The 26457-nt window shown below is 50.4% G+C and overlaps 2 protein-coding genes and 1 long non-coding RNA gene across 11 annotated transcripts in view; 1 reads left to right on the forward strand and 2 right to left on the reverse strand.

The window, feature by feature from the left end:
* Positions 1–3285: 3285 nt before the first annotated feature.
* On the reverse strand, positions 3286–16559 carry CPN1 (carboxypeptidase N subunit 1). The gene is made up of 9 exons (XM_032694505.1): positions 16139–16559; positions 12966–13162; positions 12163–12318; positions 11564–11746; positions 9945–10056; positions 9092–9231; positions 8845–8944; positions 7145–7263; positions 3286–4516 (listed from the first exon to the last, which is right to left on the reverse strand). Exons 1-9 carry the CDS (start codon positions 16359–16361, stop codon positions 4385–4387), a joined length of 1362 nt encoding a protein of 453 aa, XP_032550396.1. The 5' UTR covers positions 16362–16559; the 3' UTR covers positions 3286–4384.
* LOC116790019 lies at positions 15505–23825 on the forward strand. Its single transcript, XR_004358225.1, has 2 exons — positions 15505–15751; positions 23570–23825. It is a non-coding gene; the product is annotated as an uncharacterized LOC116790019 (long non-coding RNA).
* Positions 20335–26457, reverse strand: part of ENTPD1 (ectonucleoside triphosphate diphosphohydrolase 1) — a 32750-nt gene continuing 26627 nt past the window's right edge. For all 9 annotated transcript variants that reach the window (XM_032694495.1, XM_032694496.1, XM_032694498.1 and 6 more), the window contains 3 exons: positions 25406–25525; positions 25086–25223; positions 20335–24940 (listed from right to left, as the gene is read on the reverse strand). In XM_032694495.1, the coding sequence (XP_032550386.1) occupies positions 24734–24940; positions 25086–25223; positions 25406–25525 (465 nt within the window). In that variant the 3' untranslated portion in view covers positions 20335–24733. The remainder of the gene's footprint in view (positions 24941–25085; positions 25224–25405; positions 25526–26457) is intronic.

Below are 26457 nucleotides of genomic sequence, written 5' to 3' on the forward strand. Positions count from 1 at the left end.
CCCCCCCGCGGCCGCCCAGTCCCGCCCGGGCCCCCGCCGGCCCGGCCCCCAGCGCCCGCCCCGCCGCCCGGCCGCCTCCGCCCGGCCCGGCGTGGTGCCTCCAGGAGGCGGGGCTGCTCGGCGGGGCTGGCCCGCAGCCTGGCCAGCCCGGGGCCCGCGGGTGACGTGGGGACATCGTCCTTTTTGCAGCACCACCCGGCCCCCCGCTGCGAGGCGTTTCCCCCACGGGGACAGCCCGACGCGGGACACAGTGCCCAGCGTGGGTGCCAGGCGCGGGGACACGGGGTGCAGCCACCCCCGTATCCTCCAGGCTGGACGCGGCACCCGTGCGCCGTGCACCGTGCCAGGCTGCTGGCACAGCACCCGGGAGCCCGGGGCACGGCAGGCAGCTGCCTGGGCAAACCCTCTTCCACTTCCCCACAGAGCGCTGCCGCCTCGAAGACACCACCGGGGCTCCCCTTCCCCGCTGTTGCCATCCCCTGGGAATCTCTCACTGCCTTGTTGGCCTCAGCTTTGGCAGCAGCTGACGAGTGGGTCTACGCTGTCCATCTGGTGCAGGCTCAGCTTTGCTTCTAGCAGCTAGCTTGGCTGCTCAGATACACTGTAAGATCATGCCAGAGCACCAAGATGGAAGAAAAATAGGTCCCCAGCAGAAATCCGTAGCAGGGAGGGCCAGTTTGTGTATCACAGAAACAGAGTAGGGCACACTAAGTACAGAAGGTCCTGCACTGGTTCTCCTGGCAGGCCAAAAAAAAGCCTCCATGCCCCAAAGGACACCATCCCTCAGCACCCCACTGTAAAGCCCAGAGTCTCTCAGCCCCACTGAGTAGTTATCACCGTTTGGCACTTGTTTGTGCATTTAGTTACACTTCTCCATAGCAACCACACAGATGCCAGCTTGACTTGCCACCAGCCAGGAGCGGGTGTGCGGAGCAGGGTGCACCAACGCTCTCAGAGTCGTGTTGGTACGTGCCCAGGCTGGGCGCTGACTCCACGTCTGCTCTCCTGGGGGGGACCCACACCGCGGGCGTGGTGCGGTGACTTTGGCAGGGATCCTGAAGCTGCACAGAGAACTGGGTGCTCTCTTCCTCGCAGGTATGGATGCTTGTAGACAGTTTACTGGTGCTGAATAATGGACACCAGCCCCTGCCGCAGGGCTCTAGATGTCCTCTAACCCCAAATTTCTACTGTTCTTGCCTACCAGGGAAAGTTTTGAGCCTTTTTCATTTTCACAATTCCTCCCGCAGCCTTTCAAGTCACTGCCACGATCCACTCTCCTTTGCTGACATCCCCCTCAAAATTGCCCTGCTCTTCTTTGATTTATTTGTATTTTGCCTTTTTCTGCTTCCTCCATGCCAACTACAGAAAGCAGAAGGCACCCACCCTCCTGCTTCTCACAAGACCCTCACAATTTTGCTTAAAAGAGTTTTGGTTCATTTTACTGGGCTGGGCTTCAGTTTGTTTAATTGTTTTTCCAGCATCTCCTCTCAGAAAGGGTAAAAGAGAATGAAAGAAGGTTTGGAGGCAGGCAGTAAGGATGTTCAGAGATATGGGAACAAACTGTACAGTGAAAAACAGTGTAGGCTGGGACTCTTCAGCTTGGAAGAAGGACACAGGGTGGAGAAGAGGTCTACGAAATCATGAGTGGCCCAGAGAAGATGGGGAGGATTGATTATTTGCTGTGTCTTCTGACGCAAACCTGTCAACCGCTTTTGCATTGACTGGAGCCTCAAAGGCATAAGAAACCACTGTGCTGCAGGTGTTGCCCAAAGGTTCAGTGCCCTTTTCAGCCCACACTTCTTGCTACATTGGGGGCGAAGTTCATGGCACGCCTTTGAGAGGCGTGCTTAAAGAGTCCTGCCTCAGAAATATTTTGTAACCATGTTTTCACGTGGAGAACTCGGCCACCGCCAAGTGGACCTTTACCAAATTGTTCAACAGAAAAATATTCAGAGCTGGGAGGAGAATGAGCTGGATGAATCCCAGCCTAGAGAGAGAGTCCTCCAGAGGGTTGTATCTTGCAGGAACCGTCTTGTAGGGAAAAAGGGTTGCCACCGAGACTGTAATTTTTCTGCTGCACTGCCAACCCCACAGCAGCCTGCAAGGGTGAGTGATGAGGCCTCCTGGGTTGGTTGTCCTATTCTACAGAATACCCCTCCCCTGACTCTGCCCTGGAAAGTAAGTGGAATTGAGATGGTCCCACATTTTCTAGGACCACAAGAGGGCAACATGAGAGCACCGTGCAGCCGGCAAGGCTCAGCAAGGTAACCTGTGACACTGCTGGGATGCAGGTGGCACAGGCAGCTGTGTGTGGGCTCAGCATCACCCTGTCCAGGGACTACCCAGCTGAATTAACCGAGAGCCCTTTCGTTCCTCTCAGCTTCATACAGATCTCCAGAGGTCAGCAGTCAGCTCAGCCAGCAGAGCTAGTGCCGTAGTTGGGGGCAGCAATATCTTCCCACGCAGGGGCTGGACACAAGGTGACAGCAGACCCCTGTGTGCTGCATGGGGCCAGGCCGTGGGACACGGGGTGCCCTCCCTCGTCCTGCCTGCATGTCCACCAGGAAATCTTTTGGGTGAACGTGCACTGACATGTGCCTTCAAGCAGGAGGGTCTAGCATCTGCAGTGATGCTGCTCGGCTTGGCCAGTGGAAGAAGTGTTAAACCACATGGAATTTTGAGCATCTCAGCCTCACCATGCTTTTTAATTTTCTTCTGCTACAGGAAAAAAAAAAAAAAGATAAAATTGAAGGCTTGGAATTCAGCTTTGGCTGTGACTGTTGAACAGGGCAGTGTCTCCAGCCTACTCTGGCCTCTACAGACGAAAATCACTCAGCCACGATTAAGTGCATTACCATTCCTGGCACTTTGTAGCCTGTATAATTATCCTGCAAGGGACAGCTTCCTCTGCCTTTACAAGAACTGGCATGACGGAGAAAAAGCTTCTGTTAGCAGGCAGAGCTACAACTGTGTGTGTGCTGCTAATACTGAAAATGCCACCAGCATCTTGTAGCACAGGCAGAGGAGGAGGTGACAGTGAGGGATGAAATGCAGAATATTGCTTATGCAGAAGGGTGATACAGGTTGCTCTCAAGAAATGAACAGACGTTTGGAAAAGAGGAGGAGCAAAGGGATGTTTGGGGGACACTTTTTGGACAGGCTTGAGACAGAGAGACAAACAGTGTAACCAATGGCTGTATGGGGGAGATAAGAGATAACCAGCCAAGGAAAAAGAAATCACTGGGGCGTGCTGTTTATCCCTCTGGAGTTATTTATTTTCAATGAAGAATGCTAGAAAGGTTTTGCCTGCTTAAGATATTTTTACCATGGAAATAACCAGCTTCGTTTCTACTCTTGCTTCCACTCCAAACCTGCCTGCACAGCCTAAGCAGCATTTTAAGCCTCAGCCTGTAGTACCCCACCTCACTGAACAATGGATCCTGTCTCTCCTAACCCAATTACAACTCACATGGCTTATGTGGTACCTGCACAGCACACTGCTGGCATCAAGCATCCACACCTCCCCATTGCACATTGACAGGACCAAGGTTCAGGGTATTTGTCTCAAAGGAACATCAAATAACTTGGCTTGCACTTCTACTCATCATCAATTTTAAAACCTCACATAGTTGCTCCTGTGCTCAGACTAATAGTTTGTGTTGGGTATAGCAGACCCCTCAGCAAACCATCTGGTTTGGGCCTGAAGACATAAGGAGATGGGATCATCTTTGGCTTTTGCCAGCATGCATCATTTCAGCCCGTCTGACTACCAATAGTCCAAACCAGCTACTAAAAAGTCTCATCTGCACATCAAGATCAGGACATGACCTTGGACCACCACTTCCCAACGTTGCCAACCAGCAATAGGTGTGCTACATATGGTTCAAACTGTCTTCAGAGATGCTCACATCACTGCCTGCTTTAAAACTGACCTTCCCCTAACTTCAGGGCCTACAGGCAGCAAGTGTCCTTACCTGAGGGAGAAGTGTGGCACTCACACCCAGGATTCGTGTGCCCAGGTGAGTGCAGCATACACCAGGGCCTGGGTTCATTATCCCTGGTATGCACTAGTGTCTGGGCTTCTCAAGTGGGCTGTAGCAACTGAGTCCAGGAGTAAAGGGAACAGAGCTCTCTGGGATGGAGTGACTGCGGGAGAAGAACTCAGCACACACAGACACCAGACACACCTCCCAGGGAACTGTAGCCCAGGCCCATTTTGTTGTGAATGACTTCACAATTTGATCACGGATTAAATACTTCCTTGTTTAATAACCTAATAATGTGGGCTAGTTTCATGCTGGACTGTTGGAAAGTTCACTGTTGGAGTCATCGGCCAGACCTCACGTAAACGGCTTCCCCCAGCTCTCTGCCAAGTGAGCTGTCCTCATCTTTGGGTCCCCCGGCGGGTGGCTCTTGGCACAACTTTCTTCTGAAGGGCTTTGTTGTTCACGCGTGTGCCTGAGGCTTTACGCTCCGGGGGCTTCCTCACCACTTCTTGTTTGAGCTGGAAATGCACCTGGAGAAAGAACAAAAATAACGGTGTGATACCTATTTATATAAGGACTACACCGAATAGCGGTAGAAAAACCCCTCAGCAGGTTTTTCCTAGGAGTTATTTTGCCGTCAACGAACTGTCAGCACCTAAAAATGGACTCACTCTAACAGTTCATGAAATAACACATTTATTAATACAAATTTGTGACAATTTGTGGGGTTTCCTGTGTCTGGAATAGGGTCTAACTGCAAAAAAAAAGCACACTTAAACTATGTAGTGATAATAATAATAATACAAAGCATAGGCGCACATGCTAAAGCAAAAGCAGCTTACAAAGAATATTAATACTGCAAAACATAAGCACCCGCCCTAAAGCAAAAGAACTAACAAAGAATAAGTAAAGATTTTAAAGTACTATAGAGCAAAAGTAAAATTAGTGTATGTGTATAAAGCTCACCCCAAGGTGTCCCGAGAAGGTGGAGGCTGAAAAGGTAGCCCATTGGTTACCTCCGCAGCGTTGATGGAACTTCTCCCCAATTTTTGCTTATGTCAAATCTCTCTTTATACCTTTTTCTTTAGGCAGTTTTTGAGTGGCTATAATTAATAAAATAATTTTGGGGTGATAGACAGATAAGGATCCAGTCAGCCAGGATGGCAGCCAGGTTGTTCACCAAAAAAAGGCCGTGTTATCTCCTTATCACTCCTCTCTTCATTTTAATCCTTTTATCAGTTTCTGGGAATATCTCCCCAGGTGAGGGTTTTTTTTTCCAGGAAACCATCAGGAGGGTTTTCTTCCTCTTTTGTGTGGCCTTATCTATCACCTTACACTCTGTAACAGCAGTGCATGTGTGCTGCTGGCTCACAGGTCTGTAGGACATGCTTCTACTGCTTGCATTCGAAGCTGACTCTGGGGCCAAGACAAACAATAAGGGGCCTCAGGCAGTGTTAAGGGAACACAGTTCTTGAAGCAGCTGAAAGCTTTTTTTTTTATTGTGGAAAATGTTGTACAAACAACGAGTGACATTTCTTATACAGTTGCTCCTGTGGCAATGTGATGTCCTAGGATGGTTTGGAAGAGGAGCTGTGAAAGGCAAGGGACTGACCTGTGCTCTTTCTTCACCTTTTCTTGCCAGAAACATAGCATTGCTTTGCATCTCTGTGAATATTTAATACATAGAATGCTTCAGGTCAGAGAGTTCTTTTTCAATTTCATCTTGTTAGCTGAATCCTGCTTAATGAGTCTTTCAGTAACCAGTGCTTTCAATAGATGCAGGCAAAAAAAATTTCAGAGAAGAAACCCTCATCCACTACAGCCATGCAAGCAGGTACAAGAGGGAGAAGAGGACAACAAGCATGCAAAACACAGCATCAGATAAATGGGGAATGGAGAGGCCATACAGAAAGGTGAAACTGGAATCGGGCTGTATGGGCTTCCTTGGGGAGGGATGGGAGGTACTGCAGAAATGGGGACAGAAGGGCTGCTGTGAGAGGAGATCTCCAAAAATCAGATCATCAGGGAACAAATCAGTCTTCTACAGTAACACAGTAAAAAGAAAATCTATTTTAAAAAGGAGAGCCAAAGAGCTGGGTGCTTAACCTAGCAAAACAAAGGCTAGGATTGGGCTTGACAGCTCTCTATAAATACACCAGGGAATAAATACCAGAGAAGAAGAGTAGCTATTTAAAGCACAACATTGGCACAAGAACAAATAGGGAAAAACTGACCATAAATAAATTTAGGACGAAAATTAGATGGTTTCTAATCCTGAGAAAAGGGCAGTTCTGGAAGAACTTCAGAGGCTGCGCAGAGCGAGATGAAGAGATGGACAGCGGGAGAACAGCCACAGAGTATTTACAGCAGAGCCTGACCAGTGTACATACAGCGAAGCAAATGATGTGCCAGGATGCCACGGGGGGAGTTCCTGATGGTCCTTAGAGGAGGCTGCATCTGTGGTTCCACCATGTTCACAAGGCAACAGCAGGGGCAGGGATCACCATACACTTTTTTATAACCAATTTCTAGTTGTCCAGCCTGCCCTCAGAAAGGTACTGTAGAAGACACAGCAGTGTCAAGGGCACTTCATCTCCCAAAGGTGCTTGGCTGTTCTTTGTTGGCACCCAGTTTCCATCTACCTTGGGTGCTCTCAGCAGAAAGAAAGGCAGACTTCAGCCTCTTGCTATGAGTTTGATAAAGTGTTTGGTCCCAGGCAGAATGCAGATGATAACAGAGTGCTGAAACTCACAAAGCTAGAGGGATAACTAAACCTCAGGGAACATGTGCTATCTCCACATCACCTCATCCTGGAGAGTGCAGAGAATGAGTGAGAGCTAAAGATCAGCAGTCCCAGCCAACCAGGGGCTCTCCCTATAGCCAAGTGGCAGAGGGACACAGAAGCTGGCATGGCAGCCCAGGGCAGCTGTGAGCCCTCAGTAAGGAACTGAAAGGCACATGGCATTGTCTGCACCTTGATTCCCTCTGTGAGCTGCAAGGAGCCCTGTGTCTGCCAAAGCAGCCAGCCTATAGCCACAGGTAATGCTTGACATCCCATCTCCTTTCTCTACTGCTCACTAAACATCCCCTACTGCATTTCTTTCTCCCTGGGGTGAAGATATTTTGAGAAACCCTTGTGACTATGCAGCCTGACTCACCAATGAAGGTGCAGCTGGGCCCACTGTTGTTGTCACCGTCTGGGGATGGTACCCCTCTGCAGAGGCTGTGACAGTGTAAGTGCCAGGCAGCAGCAGCCGGAAATAATCCCCCATATCACCTGGAACAGAAGGCAGGAAGAGAAAGCACTCAGGATGTTCAGGAAGCAAAGCAAAAGACATTCCAGTTGTTCTTGCTGAGGTACTTCCTCTAGGATGTGTAGCCTTCAAAACCTAGAACTTTTTTTTCCTAATCTGCTGGCTACTGCAAGGCTGGATTCACTTTGGTACGTTGCAAGTGATGTCTCATTAGTGCCAAGGAGGACAGATCAGTCCAATGCCAAGTGAAAGGGGACTGTACAGCAGCATTGGCTGTGTCTGTGTAGGGAGCCTGTAAATCTGAGTGCTCACCAGTCAGATGACAGCAGACCTAAGGGCAATCACAGCTCCAGTCTGACTCCTTATGCATAACACAATCTCTAATCCCTGTCACACACAGTTTCGCCACATTTGGGTTAGCAGGGTTTTAGCTGCTCATCAGCTCAGCTGCTCCCTGATTCTGCCTGCATAAGAAAGCCCCAGGAACACTGACAGACCATGTACTGGTGTAATATGTGTGGCCAGCATGGTTTGCTTCCCAAAGACACAAGCTGTGAGAAACATGCCTGTGCATCCTTGACCAGAGAGGGTTTAGGAAAGCCTAGGGAAGAAAGAGGCAAGAACAGGGATAGGAGACAACCAACAGTGAGGTAGCACCACATTATGGATCACTTTAACAACTGGAGTATAATCCCATCTATGGAACTAGATGGGTATTGCAAATTGCCTCAGAGTGGATCAGGAAGCGCAGCTTCACTGTGAAGGTGGTACAGCCCTAGCACAGAACAGCAGAAAGGCTGTGAAATCACCATCCTTGGTGTCAGTGAGAACTGGCCAGAGGGAGCAGTGGCTAATCAGAGCCAATGCTGGGGACAATACTGCTCCAAGAAGGTGGCTGGACAGGAGACCCCAGAGGGCCCTTGGCAGCCAGCTCTTCTTCTGTGGTTCTGTGATTTCTTCCACACTCCCCTTTCCTATGCAGGTTGGCATAAGTGCCAAATATTAGTGTTACTGAGTCACAGCTCTATGGCCAGGAGGAGTTTTGATTATTTTGTAGTCTGACCTCTGATGAGCTGTAATATCGGCTGTTTTCTGCAGCCAGTCTGTAATGTTTGGTCTGCTTGGAGGAGGGTGTTCGTGAAAAGGAGGTTAAAATTGGACAGCAAAGGAGAAACAACCACAACTTGGATAAGCTACAGTGGCACTTCATTCTCAGTTTAAACTTGTCAGCTTGAACTTTCAGTCTTTTATCTTATTCTGCTGTCATAATATTTCCTATCCATTGTTTCAGCTCTTTGTATATAGTTAGATGCTTGAGTAGATTATCCCCTCAAATTGTCTCAGATAAAATAGGAGCTGAGTTTCTGAAGTCCTTTACCATAAGGTTTGCATTCCAGTTCTTGCCTCTGTCTTCCCTAGGCTTTCCTAAGCCCTCTCTGGTCAAGGATGCACAGGCATATTTTTCACAGCTAGTGTCTTTGGGAAACAAACCATGCTGGCCACGCATATTATAGCCTCACCTGCTAACCTCCACCCACATATCCAGATAGCCTCCAAGAGGCTATATTTAAAAGAGACAGCACACAAGGGGACCAGCAACCCACCAGAGGTGATGTCATGGCTGATTCCCTGGACGGAAATCACTGCTCCTGCAATGCCGTTGTTGTTCTCGTCTGACACCAGCCCTTTGATGCCCTGGTGAACCTGCAGGGAGGGAGACAGACTGATGGGTCAAGGGCCCTCCTTTGCTCAAGAGGGTATTGCATCCACTCCCAGTGCCTACTGGTCTCCTATCACCAGAGCCCACGGGGACCTGCAGAAAAGGTGAAGGTCTCAGGACTGCCTCCTTACCTCTTCAATGAAAGCAACAAGGGCCTCTCGGTTGGCCATCCACTGCCGCTCCAGGTCCTCCTCGGGGGGAAACTTGTTGCAGCTCAGCTCCAGGGTGATTTCAAAGCAGTTGGTGTAGAGGTAATTGAAGTCCTGCATGCCTGAAAGAGAAGAAAGGCCTGTGGCCAGGGCAAGGCCCCCTTCCCTCCCCATTCCCATGTCCCAGTCATCCTGGCCCCTGTCTTTCTTCAACCGGAACCATCCCACTCTTCTTTACGCCACAGGAGCAACCTCCTCCTTCCATGACAGTGTGACTAGAGCCTCCCCCCCCCCATGCAGCCCTCCCCCTGTGGCTGCCCAACTCTCTCTTTCAGCTGGATCATTCACCACTCTGCCTTCAGAAGATCAGGGAGGTTGGGTACCACAGGTGCCTCTGTCCAGTTCCTCTTCAATCTTCTTTCTAGCCTAAAGTGTTGATTTTTCAGTTTCCTCACTGTGCCTTTTTTAATCAGATTTTTCAGGAACCAGCAGCTACAAGAGATGTCTTCCCTTTGGTCAGTTGTGGGTTTTGATGGAGTTATGCTGTAGCATTTTCAAATACACTAACAGATTAATGCTTCTTTTGTCCAGCAGCGCACAGCAGGTCTCTGCAGACCTTGACTATTTCTTTGGTTCTTTCTCAAGCCACTTCCAGTATTCCCAAGCCATTTCGTGGTCTGAGATGCAGACACCAGAATGGTGTCTAGTAATGGGCACAGTGCTATTGCCACACTCCTTCCCCAACACATTCTATCCTGAGGTTTGTTGCCTATCCCTTCACCTCTCTTCAGGTCAACACTTTGCTGTGTGTGGTGCTCACCTGCCCAGCCCTTACCTTTGCTGAGCGAGTACCAGGATGCCCCATTCGTGATGCCATCGGCAAAGTAGTCCCCGCAGTTCCAGCCACGGTGCATCCAGCTGTGGGCGTACGAGTAGGTCTTGGCCAGCTAGAAGGGAGAGCAGCCAGTGGTCACTGCTCCAGCCCTGTGTGGCTGGAGAACCTACCTGGCTCTGGACAAAACATGTTCCCTCCTGCACAGGTTTCACTGAGGAGCATGGGAGGGAAGTCAGACAGGAGACAGCTCTTGCATTTTACTGCCATGAAATACAACAGAAGGTGTCCAAGACCTCTACAGAATGTAGGCAGATGAAGGCAGAGGAGGAGCAGTATTCTGGTAAGCTGGAAGCTTGCTGATGTCACACGTGGCTTCTGCCCTGCTCCCACTGAGAAGAGGGGGAACAGAGGGCACTGGGCCCATGAAGGGACACTCCGCCCCATTGATGCTGGGCCCCACACAGCAAACAGCACTAACAGGGGGAGAAGACAGGCAAAGAAAACTAACCAGTCCTGATGCAAATACCATATAAATCAGGGGAATTTGGATTAGGAAAGAGTTTGGACAACTTCTTGTTCTAGCAACCACTTCTTTATTGCCCTTATTACAATTACTGCTTATTTTTAGACACAAAGGCAGAGCTAAAACTGGGCTGCTGCATCCAAAGCCAGTCCTTTGCATAGGACACAGTTTGAGACTGGCATTTTCATTTTCTAATGCAAACTCTGTATCCTTGTATTATGGTGTTATGGTGTAATCTCATTCTTTCAGCAAGAAAACAGTTACTTCTCTACATTTCTGACTTCTGAGGCTATGTGGGTATCATTAGCCAACGCCCCAGACTGCAGACTCTTTACATCTGGATCTGAGCACAGTTGTGATCCCAGGAGGTCCTGGCAAGCCCCTGCATAGATTCTGCTTCCAGAGAATGCGGAACTCCAACTCAGACTTATTTTTCTCATTAACTGTTCTGACGCAGACTTGCTTTTTTCTTGTGCTGGCTATTTCCTAATGGAAACAGTGACTGAAGGCATTGTTTTCTGGGATAATGGAGGAAAAACCACAGGCTGCAGCTAGTGCTAACAGGATCAGCAGCACAGACTGATGCATGTCCTGATGTCTGCTTATGCTCCTGGTACACTTGCTGTCTGTTGTATTTCTTGTTCTTCACCACCTGCAAGCTCCTGCTTAGCACTCACCCTCCTTATCCTGCTCTCAGCAGATCCCCAGCCAGACCCTGCAACGTCTCTAGGAAAAAAATCCTATGCATGCTACGATGGAATGGCAAAGCTGGGGGCAGGCTCCAGCTCTGGAAGAGTAGGTTGGTATTGAAGACATCAGTGGTACTGGGGTTATGGGGAACCCAAGCACAGCACAGACAAGGAAGGTGCTCCTGAGGGTTAGAACTGGCCTGTCCTTTTGGTGGGACCGGCTCACAGTGGGACTGCCCTGAACCTGACTCATGAGCTGATGGCTGGCAGAAATGCCGGAGTCTGCTAATGGTTCATTCCAACACGTTTCTTGGCTCAGCTCCTGCATGACGCAGCGACCAGAGACTCCTATCCAGCTCTCACACACTGCACCCTGCCAGGGAATGCCCTCACGTGGCTGTGCTCACCTTCTGAAACAACTTGTCATCAGGGGTAGGTGTGTTGACCGTGCGCCGGTGGCTCCTGAAACGCTGATCTTGAGACTTGTCATAGGGGTAATTTGCTACCACTGCTCCACCGTGCAGATTGGCTGAGAGCACAAAGTTGTAGCTGCTGATCCACTGGATCACAGCCAGTGTCTCTGGCTCCACCTGTGAGGAGAAGAGAGAAGAGCTCAGCTACCTCTGGGCCAGCTGCTGCTCCATGCTGGGCTGTGGTGTGATCGGTCATGTCAGACCCTGTCCTGCAATGTGTGCTGCAGCCCTTGCAGCTTCCTCTGTTCTCCACCACCTGCCCTGATACACAGAGCAGGCTCCTCCTGTGCATATCCTGCAACAGTTGTCCCAGAACAACCCCAAAACCTGACACACAGGCATTAGCTAGCATGTGCTGTGATGCCAGCCCCTCCTCCTGGCAGAGGTGCAAGCTGTGATATAGGACCAGGATCACATCATTTCTCTGCATGCAGAAGGCTTAGAGGAGTCAAGCACCATGCAAGCCAAATGACAGTGTATTTGCTTGCATGTTGAGACACTCTAAAAGCTCTCACAGCTTCCCAGACTAGTACCTGGCTTTTCCAGTTGTCAGGCAGTGGGATGTGGTGATTTGGCCCGCTGATTTCCCTGCTGTAGTACATGAGTGTGTTGAGGTCAGGGAAGTTGCGGTTCAAGTCCACTCCATTGGCATTGTTCCTCCCTGTCAAGTACCCGTTGCTGTCTGGGCCCTGCAGGGCAAAGGTGCATCACAGGGGTGAGTACAGGATGGGTGCAGGCAGGTTGGGTGTCAGAAAGGTAGGGACTGGCCACTGTAACAGCACTGTGCCTTTGAGTCACAGCCCATCTTATTGCTGGCAGGACAATAAAGAATATTGGTACTGCCAGGCAAAGTCAGTAACAATATCTTCATTTTCCAGGGTGACAGAGACAAATAAACAATTTGCCTTAACTGAAAGAGCCATGGATATCTCCCTGAAGTCTAGCAGTACAAAGAAACTGGTGAAGATTTGTGGGAGGACTAGGGGGCTTACTCCTCCCCCATCTCTCATGTCCCTGCCTGCTCATCAGCTGCCACTTCCCTAGTCTGGGGCAGGGGATTTGCAGTGGCCCTCCTGTGACAAATAACTTCTAAGGAGAGTAAGACAGTGTAGGAAGTCTCCTCCAATCAGCTTCCAAGGTCACCTGTGGCAGGACACACGGTGCAAGCCCTTGGCATGGGAGGTGAGAAGCAGCGACACCAGCTGAGGGGCCAAATTTGGCAGGGCATGAAGAGGAAGCATGTCCGCTCCTCCTAACTGTGGTGAAGGGGATCCCACAGGGATTGGAAAGGTTTTCTGCCCCTACCCAGCTGGAGAAGGCAATCGCTGCCTGGTACCTGCTTGGCAGCCACTTCGTACCCGTCGGGGTTCATGGAGGGCATGATGTGGATGCGCGTGTCATGGATGAGGCGGGTGATCCGCTCGTTTCCCCGGCGGTACTCCTCGCACAGGAACTCAGAGAGCTGCAGCAGCAGCTCACGGCCCAGCACCTCGTTCCCATGCATGTTTCCAACGTACTTGAACTCTGGCTCCACTGGAGAGAGCAAGAGAGTGACAACATCAGCCAGCACTGGGACAGGGGGGAAGAGCAAATTCCTACCATAGGGAACCCCAGGCAGACACCCAGTAAATGGTGTGAAATTACCCTTTCCCTTGGAAAATGCAAACCTCAGCGAGGGAGAGTGGCACAATTCTCATATGGGCTCCCCTCTGTTTTACCACAGCACTCCTGGGAGCAGTTCAGGCTCCTCACCAGGTTGGTTTGGGCCTTTGGACCACACAAGAGGAGTATTTGCAGGTGGTTTCATCTTAGACTAGGGAAAGACAGCACGGAGGGACCAGGGAGCATTGGCAGGATTGCTGCCACCCTGAGCCCTGGGGTGCCAGGGCCTCACAGCAATGTTGTGGGTGGCAGTGGAAGGGACAGGCCATTTCTCCCACCTCTGCCCTTCCAAGTTTGCTCTCAGTGCCTCTCACCAGCATGGCACATTCCTGACTACATACTTTAAGGAGTTTTTCATTACTTGTCAGGATAATACCAATTCCTGGCTTGGGGTGAGATGTGCTCTTTCACTGGAAGAGCAGAGTCACCTCTGACTGCTGTTATAAGCCTTGATTCCCGTGCTGATGGGAGGCAGCATTGGTTTCCTCTCTCCCTCCCCTTTACCTACCTCCAAGGTCGAGGTTTAGGGCCTTCCTCACCCTCAAGGGACAAGAACCTGGAGAAAGCCTCAGCAGCTGAGTTGAATATGAATCAAACTGTCCCTCAGGCAGCTCCAGTAGGAGCAAAACAGTCTCTTACCACCAACTTTTCTAAAATAAGGTCTCAAAATACAGACTTTGAGACCACAGACTGTGCCCAGAGAAGGACTTGCTGCTTTGCTGAAGGAGAGGTAGGACACATGAGGGACGGGTCATGCTTTCCCAGAGGGTCTTTTTAAAGCAGTTACTTGTGGGAAAATAAAATGTCAAATTGAAGGCTAGAGTCAGCACTGGTAGGATGAGAGACACCGGGGGAAGTCATTTATAAAGGGAGCCTGACTGTCACATGGAAGGGTCAGGAAATAAAAAGGGTGTTGTTACAAATGTTGGCTTGCCAGAGCTTGAGACTCCCATCGAACGGTGAGTTTTCTGGCCACCAGCAGGGATCAGACTTGCAGTGGCAGAATGCAGCCTTGCTGCCACGTATGGTGTCCATGAGGATCCCTGGGGTACAAGGCATCGCAGCTCCACATTGGGAGCTGCTGCTTGCAAAAGCCCCTGCACCTTTGCTGCACAGGGAGGAGACACCACATCCAAAAGAAACATCTAATTTTGACTAAAGATTTTGCTTTTGACAAATCTTTTGATTGCTGTGTCTCAGCGCAAGATACCAGAAGTGGGCAACATATTTTGACCTTGTTAGATTTCAGGGACAGGAGAACTGATTTAATTAGATAATTCAGTTACTAAAAATATAGAAAAATCCTGGGCATATGTGCAGCCTTTAAAAAAATAGTCTCAGCAGGGATTCTCTGTTTTGTTTGAGTCTGCAGCAGGACTTGTCAGCCTTTTTCAGTATGCAAACGGCTAATCTTTATGCACATGGATACACAAGCCCTAATTAGTGCATGTAAACCCATTGACTCTAGGCTTATTTTTTGGAGTTACTTTCCATGTCCTTTAAGGAAATCCACAGTTTCCCAAATTCCTTGTGCTACAAGCTGAAAGTGACAGCCTGAGGGTGGCCAGGTTCATGCTGCCTGCCTGGGGCAGGGGAGATCTGAGTCTGGGCCTTTTCACCTGCTCTCTTGTGGTTCTGCAAGTGTAAAATCCAGTGGTGCATTGCCAGTGCCCTTTGCCCACTCCTTGCGTTGAATCAGCCCTTGGTGCACTGTAGAGGTGCCCCAGGTGTCCTCAGCAGGTTTCCCTGTCAGGAAGCCAAACGGGGCTGTCGTAGGGGTGGTCAGGGTGGGAACTCTCCCATCTCACCTCCTGGTACCTCTGAAGATGATACTCTGGGCTGCAGGAGTGGCCCAGTGCAGTGTGTCCTTGGGCAAGCTGCTGCTAGGCATGGGGTGCTGTGGGGTTTGTGGGGGCTGCTCCACTGAGGGAGGTACAGGTTCAGGTTCTGTTCACCCCTGCAGCACTGCTGGCAGTTTTCCATGTGACTAATCTGCTTGGACTTGTTGGCCCCTGCATTTAACCACATCAACCAGGATTTGAAAAGGCAAAAGATCGTGCAAAAAGTAGGCAGAGCTCATATCCTTATCTGCATCCCAGGGGCACCAGGCAGGGATGCGAGGGAGTCCTGTGTGCAGCCACCCAGCCTGGAGAGCCAGCTGGTCCCCTCAGCCACCTGGGGCACTTAGCTGTCAGCAAGGTCTGGCTAGGCAGTGTTTCCATGCTACAGGCAGCAGCTCAAGGGGCCATTGCTGCCAAGGTTCCACAGGGCCACGTGGCAGCAGGTGGAGATCCCTGAGAACAGCCTGTCACAGGGGCTGCACAGCCCACGGGGCTGGCAGGGCTCTGGGAGCCCAGCGCCTGCTCTGCCAGGGTGCCTGCTCTGTCCTCCTGGCTTTGCGGTCTGGAGGAGGAAAGCACGAACTGTTCCCTGCTAATACCCAGCAGCAAAGGGCAGAGGGTGGGTGCTGCCTCTCCTTGCCTGAGCAACACTGTTTTGGGAGGGAGAGGGTGGCAGGGCAGATGGGGTGCTGGGATAGAGTCGCTTGGTTTCTCGCATTAGCTTGCGCTGAAAACTCAGCGCTCCGTCCAAAGTGCGCGCCCGGACCGCGCTGCAGCTGCAGCTCACGCAAGCACAGTGCAGGCGTGCGGGCTGGGCGTGCGCGCCCCTGGGCTGGCTGCGGGGTCTCCGCTGGAGACGGCACTGCCCGACACCTGGGCGTTGCCAGGAGTCCTGCCTGGACAGGGAGATACCCCCCACCCAGTGCCCCAGCAGTGCCGCGTGGCAGGGAGCGTGGCAGCGAAGCCCGTCCTCTCGGAGCCGCTGTCCCCATACCCCCGTACTTACGGGGCTCGTGCACGCCCGGGGAGTCGCTGAACTCCAGCACGTAGAGGTGTCGGCCCTCGACACTGCGGCCGATGCTGTAGATGCGGGTGACGTAGGGGCACTGGCTCTGCACGCGGAACAGGGCCTGCACCAGCTCCTCGTAGCGATGGTGGAGGAAGCTGAGGGCGGCCGCCCCCTCGAGCAGGAGCAGGGCTCCCACCAGGGGCCGCAGCCACCGCGCCATCCTCCCGCGGCGCTGGGCGCCCGGACCAGCTCCCAGCCCCGGCTCCCTCCCAGCCGTGAGCTTAAAGTGCAAACTCCAACCAGCTTTTTCCAGTTGCCGAATGCCAGCCCCCTGCACCTGCGGGCGGGGGGCGGCGGGAGCGGGGCGCGCCGGGGCCCCGCGGCGCAGGAATGCTCCCCCCGCCTGCCTGCCTGCCCGCCGGCGAGCCCGTTTTCAGCCGGGGAAGAAGTTTCCCCCCGCTCCAGCTCACTTATTAACTGGACAGCAAACAGGCCCCCGCAGCCACTGGCTGTCACCGCAGAAGAAGCGCAGGGCTGGAAAACTGGCTGCGGAGGGCGTCGGGGCTGCCAAGCGCACGGGGAGCGGCGGGCGGGGGAGAGGAGAGGAGAGGGGGGCGGCGGGCGGGGGGATGCCGTCGCCGAGTCTTCTCGTGGGGCAAGAGCCGAGCGGGGTGGGGATGGCGCCAGGGCGGCCTCACTGGCCGCACGACTCCCGCAGCCCTGCCCGGCCCCTGCCTGCCCGGCGCGGGCAGCTCTCGCAGCTCCTCCCCGGGGTCCGTCCCCGGCTCCGCGCCGCGCCTCCTCTCCTGCCCCATCTCCTGAGGAAGCGGAGGAGACACCGCCGCGGGCTCCGCGGGTCAGTCCGATCCTCTGCCCCAGTCCCGCTCACCCGGCTGCTCCCGGGATAAACAGGCAGGGACCGCATCGCCCTCCGCAAAGCCACCAGCCCGAACTGCCGAGCTAGGACGGGGCGGGGGGAGGACAGAGCAACGTGGGGTGCTGAGCAGACAGCACGGAGAGCTCCACTCGGTGGTCTGGTATCGCCCCGCTCTGCTCTGGGAGCGGGCATGGGAAAGAACTCCAGTAGGCGCTGAAAAGCAGGAGATTGCTCAATGGCATAAAGACAGATGAAAATGCCCTGCTGTCTGCTAAGAAAGAGTTACAAACTGTTTCTGGGTATGGGGGAAGCTGGTTCCTCTCTACCCCTCTGCCACCCTTGTCCCAGTGGCTAACAGACACCTCAGGGTGCCTGTGCTCTGCCTGCAGACAGTGCAGTTGCGGGAGGCAACTTTGCTTTGCAGCCTTGCCCCACGAGGCTAAAACTCCAGCAGCTTAGCAGCTCTGACAGAGATCTTCATTAGGACAGCCCTGACACAGAGCCCAAATACGAGCACAAACAGCCAAAAAATTTACCATCACAGCTGGACAGGCCATGAAAAAGGCTCCCTTTGGTAACATGCTATTCTGCTCTGCGCAGGCCATGCTGGAAAGGAGCTCATCCTGCCATTAGCAATGGGCTTCTCGGTGCCACGCCAAACGTTTGCCTTCTCTTCAACGTTGAGGTGGATCCATACAGCATTGCTCCTAACTCTGTGTCTGCTCTAGCTGCCTTTTCCCCCAGCAAAGCAACCTCTACCAGTGCTGCCCACACCACTGCTTTCCTACCTGTTCTCCACATCAGCTTGTGCTACCAACTGGCTTTCTACCTCAGTTTTCCAGGAAGAGCAGTGGTAAAACCAGGGAATCCCTGTTGATAGCCTCTAATGCAAACAGTACAGGCTGGTGGGCAAAGCACATGGTTTGCCTGCTCATGGCTTGGCTTACTAAGACTTTCCAACTTCGACTTTCTTCTGCCCCAGCCCTACTATATTTTCCTATATATATATATAGTTTGCGTATATATATATACACACACCTATATCTTTTCCTATATACTATATATATATACACTATACTTTCCCTCCTTATCCCTGTGCCTTCTTGGTCTTCTGCTCCATCTGCACAGGTTCCCTCCTCCTGCTGTTTTTTAAAAAGTAACCTTTTGAAGACATGACCAGAAAAAGAAAAAATATTATACGTATATAAAGACAGCAGTAACCATATTAATACCTTCTCCTAGTTAAGCTTCATCCCACCACATCCCTGCTTGTCAGCTAGTCTGAAAGCATCACAGATTCAAGAGCAGGAATGGCATTGCACCCAGCTGTAGCTGAGTAACAAGAATCAGGGTTGGAGGTGACAACTTCTCCCAGCACATGTAAGAAGTGAAGACAAAGTAGCCGAAGCTGTGGCATGGGCATGGTGAGCGTGGGTGTGGTAGGACAGCTCTTATCTCTACAGCGAGCCACATCTGGTAGTATTTTGCAGAATTGGCAGCCCACGTAGCAGCGGGAAATGCCCTCGCCTCCTTCACATCCCTGCTCCCAGGCCTGCTGGGTTCCCATGGAGCTGCTCCTTTCCCAGCCTTCAGCAACGAAGGCAATTGGAAAGACCTGGGCGGCTTTCCAGCACTAGCCAGTGTTACTTGGCAGCCAGAGAGTGCTAGGCAGGGCTATAGTAAAATAGCACAAGCCCCATGTTTGGTCTGTTCCCCCCTCTGCTTTCGCTTCCCAGGCTGCTTTCCATAGCCTGGGACAGCAGTGGCAGAGTTGGAACTGTAGTGCTGCCAAGGGACACATGAGGAAAGGTCTCACTTTCCTATGGAGAAGAGCAACACTGATGTGAGAAACAACACTTAAAAAAAATGCCAGACCATTAGAGCCTAAAAAGGAACCATGAGCAAAATCTTGGGTGGGCGGAGAACACATCTCGCACACTACTAGGTCTGGAGATTTAGTCAGCCTTATCCATAGCATAGGGATGGGGGCAGCCTGTTATCAGGCAGCAGGTTTAAAGTAAACAAAAGGAAATAGTTTTGCACAGAAGACACATTGAAATTACCTTGTCGAAGCTGAAAGTGAAATGAATGCAAAAGAGGATAGGATGAATTCATAGGGAACAGGGGCATCCACAGCTATCAGATCCTGAAGCAATCATTTGATCACAGATTTCTTAATGGCTAGAAGAGAAGGCTTATGACATTTCCCCAACTATCCCCCTAGATCTTCACCCCCCCCCATGCAGCTGGGGCCAAATGCCAAAACACTGCCTGTTTGATCTGACCTAGCACGGCTCTTAACACACTCTAGGAAAACGACATCCTAATCCAGTGATAAATTTGGACATGTTTAAAAACAGTGATGAAAGCAGAAACAAACAATATAAGATGTTAGAAACAGTGCAGGAAGTAAATAAAGACTTAGTTTGGAAAGTATGGCTAATACATCTGGGATGGATCATACACCCCCCACCCCCCACCCAGATGTTCAGAAATGGAGAAACCTTGAGGCAGTAGGAGAGGAAGCAGGAATGCTCTGTGCCACATTGGCGAGAGTGAGAGGAATGTGAATGTGAGCCCTGTCCCCTCTATCACTGCATGGCTGGTGGTCACAGTCAGCAAGGAGCCGATCCCTCCAGAGCCAGCCATGGCCACCCATCTGATGGGTTCATTTTAGTTCTGGCCATATTGTTACCAGAGGAAGAATGGAAAATCTGAGGAAAGTTCAAGCTAATAGCCATAAGAATGAGCAAACTGTGGAGAGTTCATGCTGAAAGAAAAATAAAGAGCATGGCAAGCATGTTTGCCTTGGCAGAGCTACAGCTGTGGCTGCACACGGAGGCACGCAGCCCTGTGAACAAGGGGCACAGGCCCACCATCCTTCACCTGTTTGGGGGGGTGGGAGGGTGGGCTGCAGTGCCAGCATGATGCCAGTGGTGCCGCCTGGGGGAGGGAAAGGGAAAATGACGAGAGGACTGCATCCATCTAGTTAGCAGCAGGGGAGAACAAGCTGCTTTGAGGAGGTCAGGGTGAAGCTCAAGCAAGGAAAGATGGGGTTTGGCTACTAGCCACCTTCCTGGGAGTGAGGCCACCCGTGTGAGGTGCCCAGAGCCTGGGAAAGACCACAGTGCCTTTCCCTACCAGGAGGGGATGCTACCATCCACCGTGAACTTCAGATCTGACCCAGAAGAACATCAAGGAACTGACAAGAGAGGAAATCACATCTCAGGATTTTTCCATGTTTAGTGCCAGAAGCTCCATTCCACTACTGGCAGACTCCCATCTTCTGGAAAAGAGCACAAAAACTTTTCTGGCATAAGTTCAGAAGTCTTTATTATGATAAGCATACAGAGACTTGTGTGTGCATCAAAACAAAGATCCATTTCTTCAGGGCTGGGCCACAGAAAGCAAGCACATGGCCCGGGTGGCAGGAACTGTTGTCCTCAGCGTGTCCCCCCAGCCCCTCCTAAACAGTCTGTAGAGCCTGTGACGAAGCTGGCAGCCCTGCAGAGCCTGCACATCCTTCCTGGCACAGAGCATGGGAAGAATTGGGGTGGAGAAGGAAGGGGTACACATCCGGCCCAGAGTTGCTCTTGGAGAAGCTGAAGAGCCCTGGCCAGCCCAGACACTTCAAATCGGGCTCCCACTGCAGAGGTGATGGCCCCACTTCTGAGAGCTTCCTTTCAAGTGGAGGCTCCCCTGTGCTTTGCTGTAGGGCCAGAGAAGTCAGCTGTAGCCTGTGCACAGAGGAGAGGTAGCTTTATCAGGGAGGAGAGCGAAAGGTACTTAGAGCCTGTGGTGAGGACCAGTTGTTTTCTGCAAGAGGTGAGTGTGCTGCAGGCACCCAGGCTCTCTCCTCTGAGAAGTTCCAGTGGCTTTGCCTCACACCTGACACTTGGGTGAACATGGGAGAGCTCATAGAAGTCATCAGTCCCAGCAAGACCACACTGCTCCTGCACTATCCAAAGCTATGAAATCCCCCTGCAAGGAACCTTCCCAAAAATGGACCTATCAACATTTGAACCCCAAACAGAGACATCTCACCTTGCTGCAGCACATCTCAGGGCTTCCTAGGAGCCCAGGAGAGCTCTCTCTTCTAGGAAAAAGACCAAGGTCTGGAATCTTGGCAGCTCAACAGTGCTGAATAGTGAATAAATATTTGCTAGACAAGAACATGTGGTGTTAAAAGATGCTTTACCCCAGAAAAGCAAAACAGTACAGCAGCCAGTGGCCAGATATTAAAGCCAGAAGCTGTCAAATTAGAAATAAGGCACAAATAATTATCAGTGAGGCAGATCAACTGTATTAACAAGAGAAGTGATACATTATTACTGGCATATTTGGACATTCCCTCCACTACCATTAATGGTCTTCCTGCACACGTTGGGTGTCTCTGGAACATTTGAGCTGAATACAGCTGAGTCAGATACAACACAGAAGCAAAGAAATTAATATTCATTAAACTTGAACTCTTTGACCAAGGATTTCGAGTAGCCTCCATGAATAAAGTCCTGCAATAACAGGAGAAATAGAGAGAAAAAAAAGTCATAGGCTCTTCTGTGAAGGTTCACATACAGGCAATGATATTCAAGGGTCCCACCTTGACAGGATGCCTTCAGTCAACCAGTTCCTGAAGCCTAAGTCTGCTCAAGTGATTTTTCAAATGGCATGTCTGTTGTCACCTTCAAAATTCTAATTTTGGAGAGATTGATTTATAAATGGGGTCTAACAGTCACGAGGTTTAAAAAAAATGTAACATATTTTATATTTGTCTTAGCTTGGGGCCCTTAGGTTACACTCAAGTCATATTTAAAGCTTTAAAAAAACCCCAAAACTGAAACCAAAAAGCAAGATAATTATGATGGGAGGGAGTAAGTGAAGACACCAGCTGCTCACCTGGCTCTAGAATCAGGAGCTAATAATATTAATACTATGGGATTCGCGATAAAGATACAAAACTTTGTGAAAGCTCTTCTCATAGGCTCTGCATTTGTCCTTTTCCTTTGGCATAAACCCTTAGCAGGGACCAGAAAATCAGACTGGCACAAGCTCTCTTTCCACACCAGCTTCCACATGGAGTTTCTGCATCAATTTCTGAAATGTCTTAATGGATCTGCCAGTTCCCATGGACACAACTCAGCAGCTGTCAGATCCCCAAAGAGATCTCAGGAGAGGAATTGCCATTTTGCAGGTTTCCATGCTGTTCATGGGGAGAAAGGATGCACCAGCACGTGTGGGGAACTTCTCCAGGGCATCTGCTTTGCTGTGAGGACTCCGTATGCAAGGGAGGTGGCACAAGATGAGGTGTGTTGCAATTGAGGCTGTCTGGGCAGCAGAAGCAGCTCTAATCACACGTGCATGCCTTCCAGCCACGATCAAAAACTACCGTTAGTCTCTCATCTACCTATATTTGCTGATAAAAAACTGAAGGAAGACTGCATCTCTAGCTGAATCCAACATCTCAGTCTATTTGCAGATAAAACAAAAACTGGTGAATGGACTGACAGTGTGGTGAAGTGTCATTTGTGGATTTAACTGGATAATCTGCTCGGTGGAATATTCTTTGAACAGTGTGTGTTTCAGTGGAGCTACATGGAAGGCAAAATAACTTATAATGGAGACAGTGATGCACAGTGTGGGACAGCAGCTGTTCTGGAATGCAATTACTGAGAGAAAAAAAAAAGTTGCAATAGTCCAACTGGACAAAACAGCCTCAAAACTTTCTGTTGAGTGAGCAGATGTGGCCCTGAGATATATAAATGGGGAACATAGAGTATAGGTCAAAACCAGAGGATATTACTTTATACACACTATTAATGACTCTACTATCACTCACTGATAAAAACTTTGGTGTTCCAATTTCAGAAAGATGTAAAACTTTTAAAAGAAATGGAGTCAAGAGCTACAAGTGAGGTCAGCACAGAGCACTTTACAGATTGAAGATCAACCTATTTAATATGATATAATGACAATTTGCAAGCACCAACAAGGAAAAAGGGATTTTTAATAGCAGAGTTACTCAGTCCTTTGGAAATGGGCAGAACAAGGTCCAACAGAAGCTGAAGTCAGCTACTTCAGAGCAAAAATAAGACACAAATTTTTGGAAGAACAACGATCTGCCCAAAGATCACAGGGTAGATTCTTCCCTTACCTTTAGGTTCTTCAATATGTTAGGGCTTCTACTTCCAGGCATAAAGCAGAAATAACTGCAGGATATTTTCATGCCTGAACTTTGCAGAAGAACAGGTTGGGAGAGCATGAAAACTCTGAGTTCTGTGTCTGTGCTTGCCTAAAGGAGAAGGTGGTGTTGGGTGTGCACATCCTGACCCCCTCCTCACTGCCTGCACCTTTGCTTGGGGAAACACGTGAAGGTACATGTTTACTATGCCTTTTTCTCTATAATATCTGCTTTCTTTTGACCTCCGGCACTTACAGGCCATTAGGAGAAGAGATATCCAAGATTTTGTGGGAGGTAGACAGGCACCAGTGGTTTCTGAGTGTTTTTACGAAAATGGACTTCTGACTTACCTCTTTTTTTTTTTTTTTTTCAGACCAAGGAATGGAAAAATGGAAGAAAGTGATTCATAAACCCAATCAATGGCATCATCCTAGTTGTGTACTAGAAGATGGGCCTCAGTATGTGCACTCACAAGCCCTGGGTCTTATGGCCATAGGATAAGCCTATTCCATCAGGGAAGGAAAGGCAAATTTTCACTAATTTTGCTGATGGAAAGCAAAGTTAACCAATGCTGGTTAACTGCTGCCAGCTGTCTATAAGAACATTACTTAATAAACATCTTTCCTAGATGTGAGGCTGCTGTATTATCCAGTGACCCTGGATTGCTTCAGTGGGTCTATACCTACAGGCATGCTGATAACACCAGAGTTCCTGTAGGCATAAGCACTCACTACTGGGCAAGGATCCTTGGCCAGTACAAGCTGTTCCTGCAAAAACCAGCAATGCCTGGCTGGGAACTCGTGTCTTGATGTACCCTAGGGGCATGGGAATGGCTCAGTGCGACAGTGAGCCAGCTTTGGTCCAGCAACAACATCAGAAAGATGTGGGAAAAAGGCTTCTTACCACCTGCAAAAGGAGCTGACAGCCACCACAGCCCAGATAAGGGCTGATGACCACCAGCACGCTCAGTTTCTTTGTCCTCATCCCTTCTTTTCCCAGAGCGGCATTTGGGAGCTTGACCCACCATCAGGTGCAAGTGCTGTACCCAGCTGTAGGGCTGCGAGAGCTCAGGGCCCAGGGAGGTGAGCAGAGGTGTGCTGGTGTGGAAAGGGCTCTTGGGAACAGCTTCAGCAGAGAAGGAGCAGGATCACCCTGTGTGTGACAGCTCCCAAGAGCTCAGTGGGATGTGTGACCCTGAGATTACCCTCGCAGGAGCACTGGCTCCCAAAGATTGCTGCCACTTTTCTCTTTATAATGCTGTGCACAAGGCAGAAACCAACAAGCAGCAAAGTTTCATTGAATGAAAGTACAACCCATTCAAGGAGGGGACACCAGCTTGTCTGTCCTTGGCAGAGAAAGGTGGCGAGCCTGATGTCCCAACATCTCTCAGTGCAAATGTGAGTCAGAAGAAATAAATGCCCTTGTTGTACAGTCAGTAGCTTCAGTGAGAGGAACTCTGCAGCACAGGCTGCTCTGCTGGGGTCTCCTAGCCCTGAGCAGCCAGGGTGACATGGCCCCTCTTCCCTCCAGGTTCTTCCTAAACAACCCCCTTCTGCAGGCACTTGGGCTTGTGAAAGAGAAGCCAGGCAAACAGAAGCACAGACACCAGCACAAGGGAGCACAGCACCATCAGCCCTACGTAGCTGCCGTGGGAGAGAGGGGGCGCAGCTGGCTCCTCTGCAGGGATCATGTTGGTCAGGTTCAGCATGTAGCCCAGGGTCCAACCTGCATCACTGCTACCAATCTGAAACAGAAGAGGAGCAGAATCAGCACTGGGAGGTGCAGGGGCTGCTTGTGGCATTGCTGGGGCAGTCACCCTCCTGGGGATGAAGGGCCGGGCTGTGCAGTAGGGGTGTGTAGAGTAGAGCCCTCCCCACCACGATACAAACCTTTCCGAGGAAGTGGATCCTTTGCCAGTTATCTTCAGTGAATTCATAGCCATTTTCCAGGAGAGAGAGGATGTAGGCTCCAGAGAAGCAATATTCACTCAGGTACTTTTCTTTGATGTTTTGATACATTGTCTTCACCTAGGGAAGGAGGCAATCACTAGGCTGTTAAACACACCTTCCCACTGCTCCAGCTTGTGCCTGAGCATCCACTATAAGTGCTGCGGGAATCTTTCCCATCTTGCTTTGGAAAATTAACCCCAGCCATTTATCCTACATAAAAGTATCAGCAGCCATAGTCTACCACAACAAGCACTGCTCACCTCTTGCCAAGGCCGGGCACAGAAGCTCTCAATGGTTCTGGTCACTTTGTTCAGGGGAACAGGGCTTGCTTCACCGGTCAGGTTCAAAAAGTTCATCACAAAATAGAAAGCAGAAAAAGCCTGAAGGAGAAAGATTGTTTTAATCTGACTGAGCCTCAGCATGAGCAGAACAGCAGAAATCCCATTAAAAAAAATGAGTCTGTTTACAGATAGAGAAGCATAAGAAGCAACATCACACACATAAGAGCAGGGATATTTTCAAGAGTGATGTCATTTTGAGACATACTCCTCAGAACAGCTGAGAGGTGGAGGTAGGAATTATGGTATCCTGAAGAACTTCTGTAAGCTCTCTCCTTAACATGTGCCAGTGGCATACAGTGAACGCTGATTGCCATCACAACTGTGATCCCATTTTGGCAACTGAATGAAGTGAATGTGCAACCAATATCACCACAAAGAGCAGAAGTGATAGTCTGAAAGGACTGTACAGAGCCCCATCTGAAGTCCAGAAAACCCCTCTCTGACCATGGCCAGCAGCTGATAGGTAGAGGGCAGTTTATGAACAGGGCAAGGGTGTATTAACAGTTCCCCAGAAAGCCTCAAAGTCACTCAAGTCTTGCAGCGCTAGGACTGATGGTCAGCATGGTGTCACACATAATGTGTGTTGTTCAGTGTGCACTGTCTCCTCATCATGTCTGGGAAGCAGACAGGTGAGCTAAATGGTTTTAGTAGCACTCAGACACTTCTGGGTGAATTTCAGGTCTGGTTCCACCACTGACCTCAGGAGACAAGGTTTGCAGAGCAGGGTACCTGCCTGCAGCAGGCTCTCCTGCCTCTGGTGCTGGCCGTCAGGAAGGACTGCTTAAAAATGAATTAGTAAATACAGAACCCCAAGGAGATGGGTTAGAATGGGAACAGTGCAGTACTGGCAGGCCAGTAGTTACTGAAGTAGCTCTTACATGTCTGCCCTCACCACAAGTGCAGCACTACTTTTGTAGGTACATGTCCAAAAAGCCTCAGTCATGAAGAGCTTCTGCTCTTCTGACATTCTG

The sequence above is a fragment of the Chiroxiphia lanceolata genome, chromosome 8 (genome assembly GCF_009829145.1).
Source record: "Chiroxiphia lanceolata isolate bChiLan1 chromosome 8, bChiLan1.pri, whole genome shotgun sequence".
Taxonomy (NCBI): domain Eukaryota; kingdom Metazoa; phylum Chordata; class Aves; order Passeriformes; family Pipridae; genus Chiroxiphia; species Chiroxiphia lanceolata.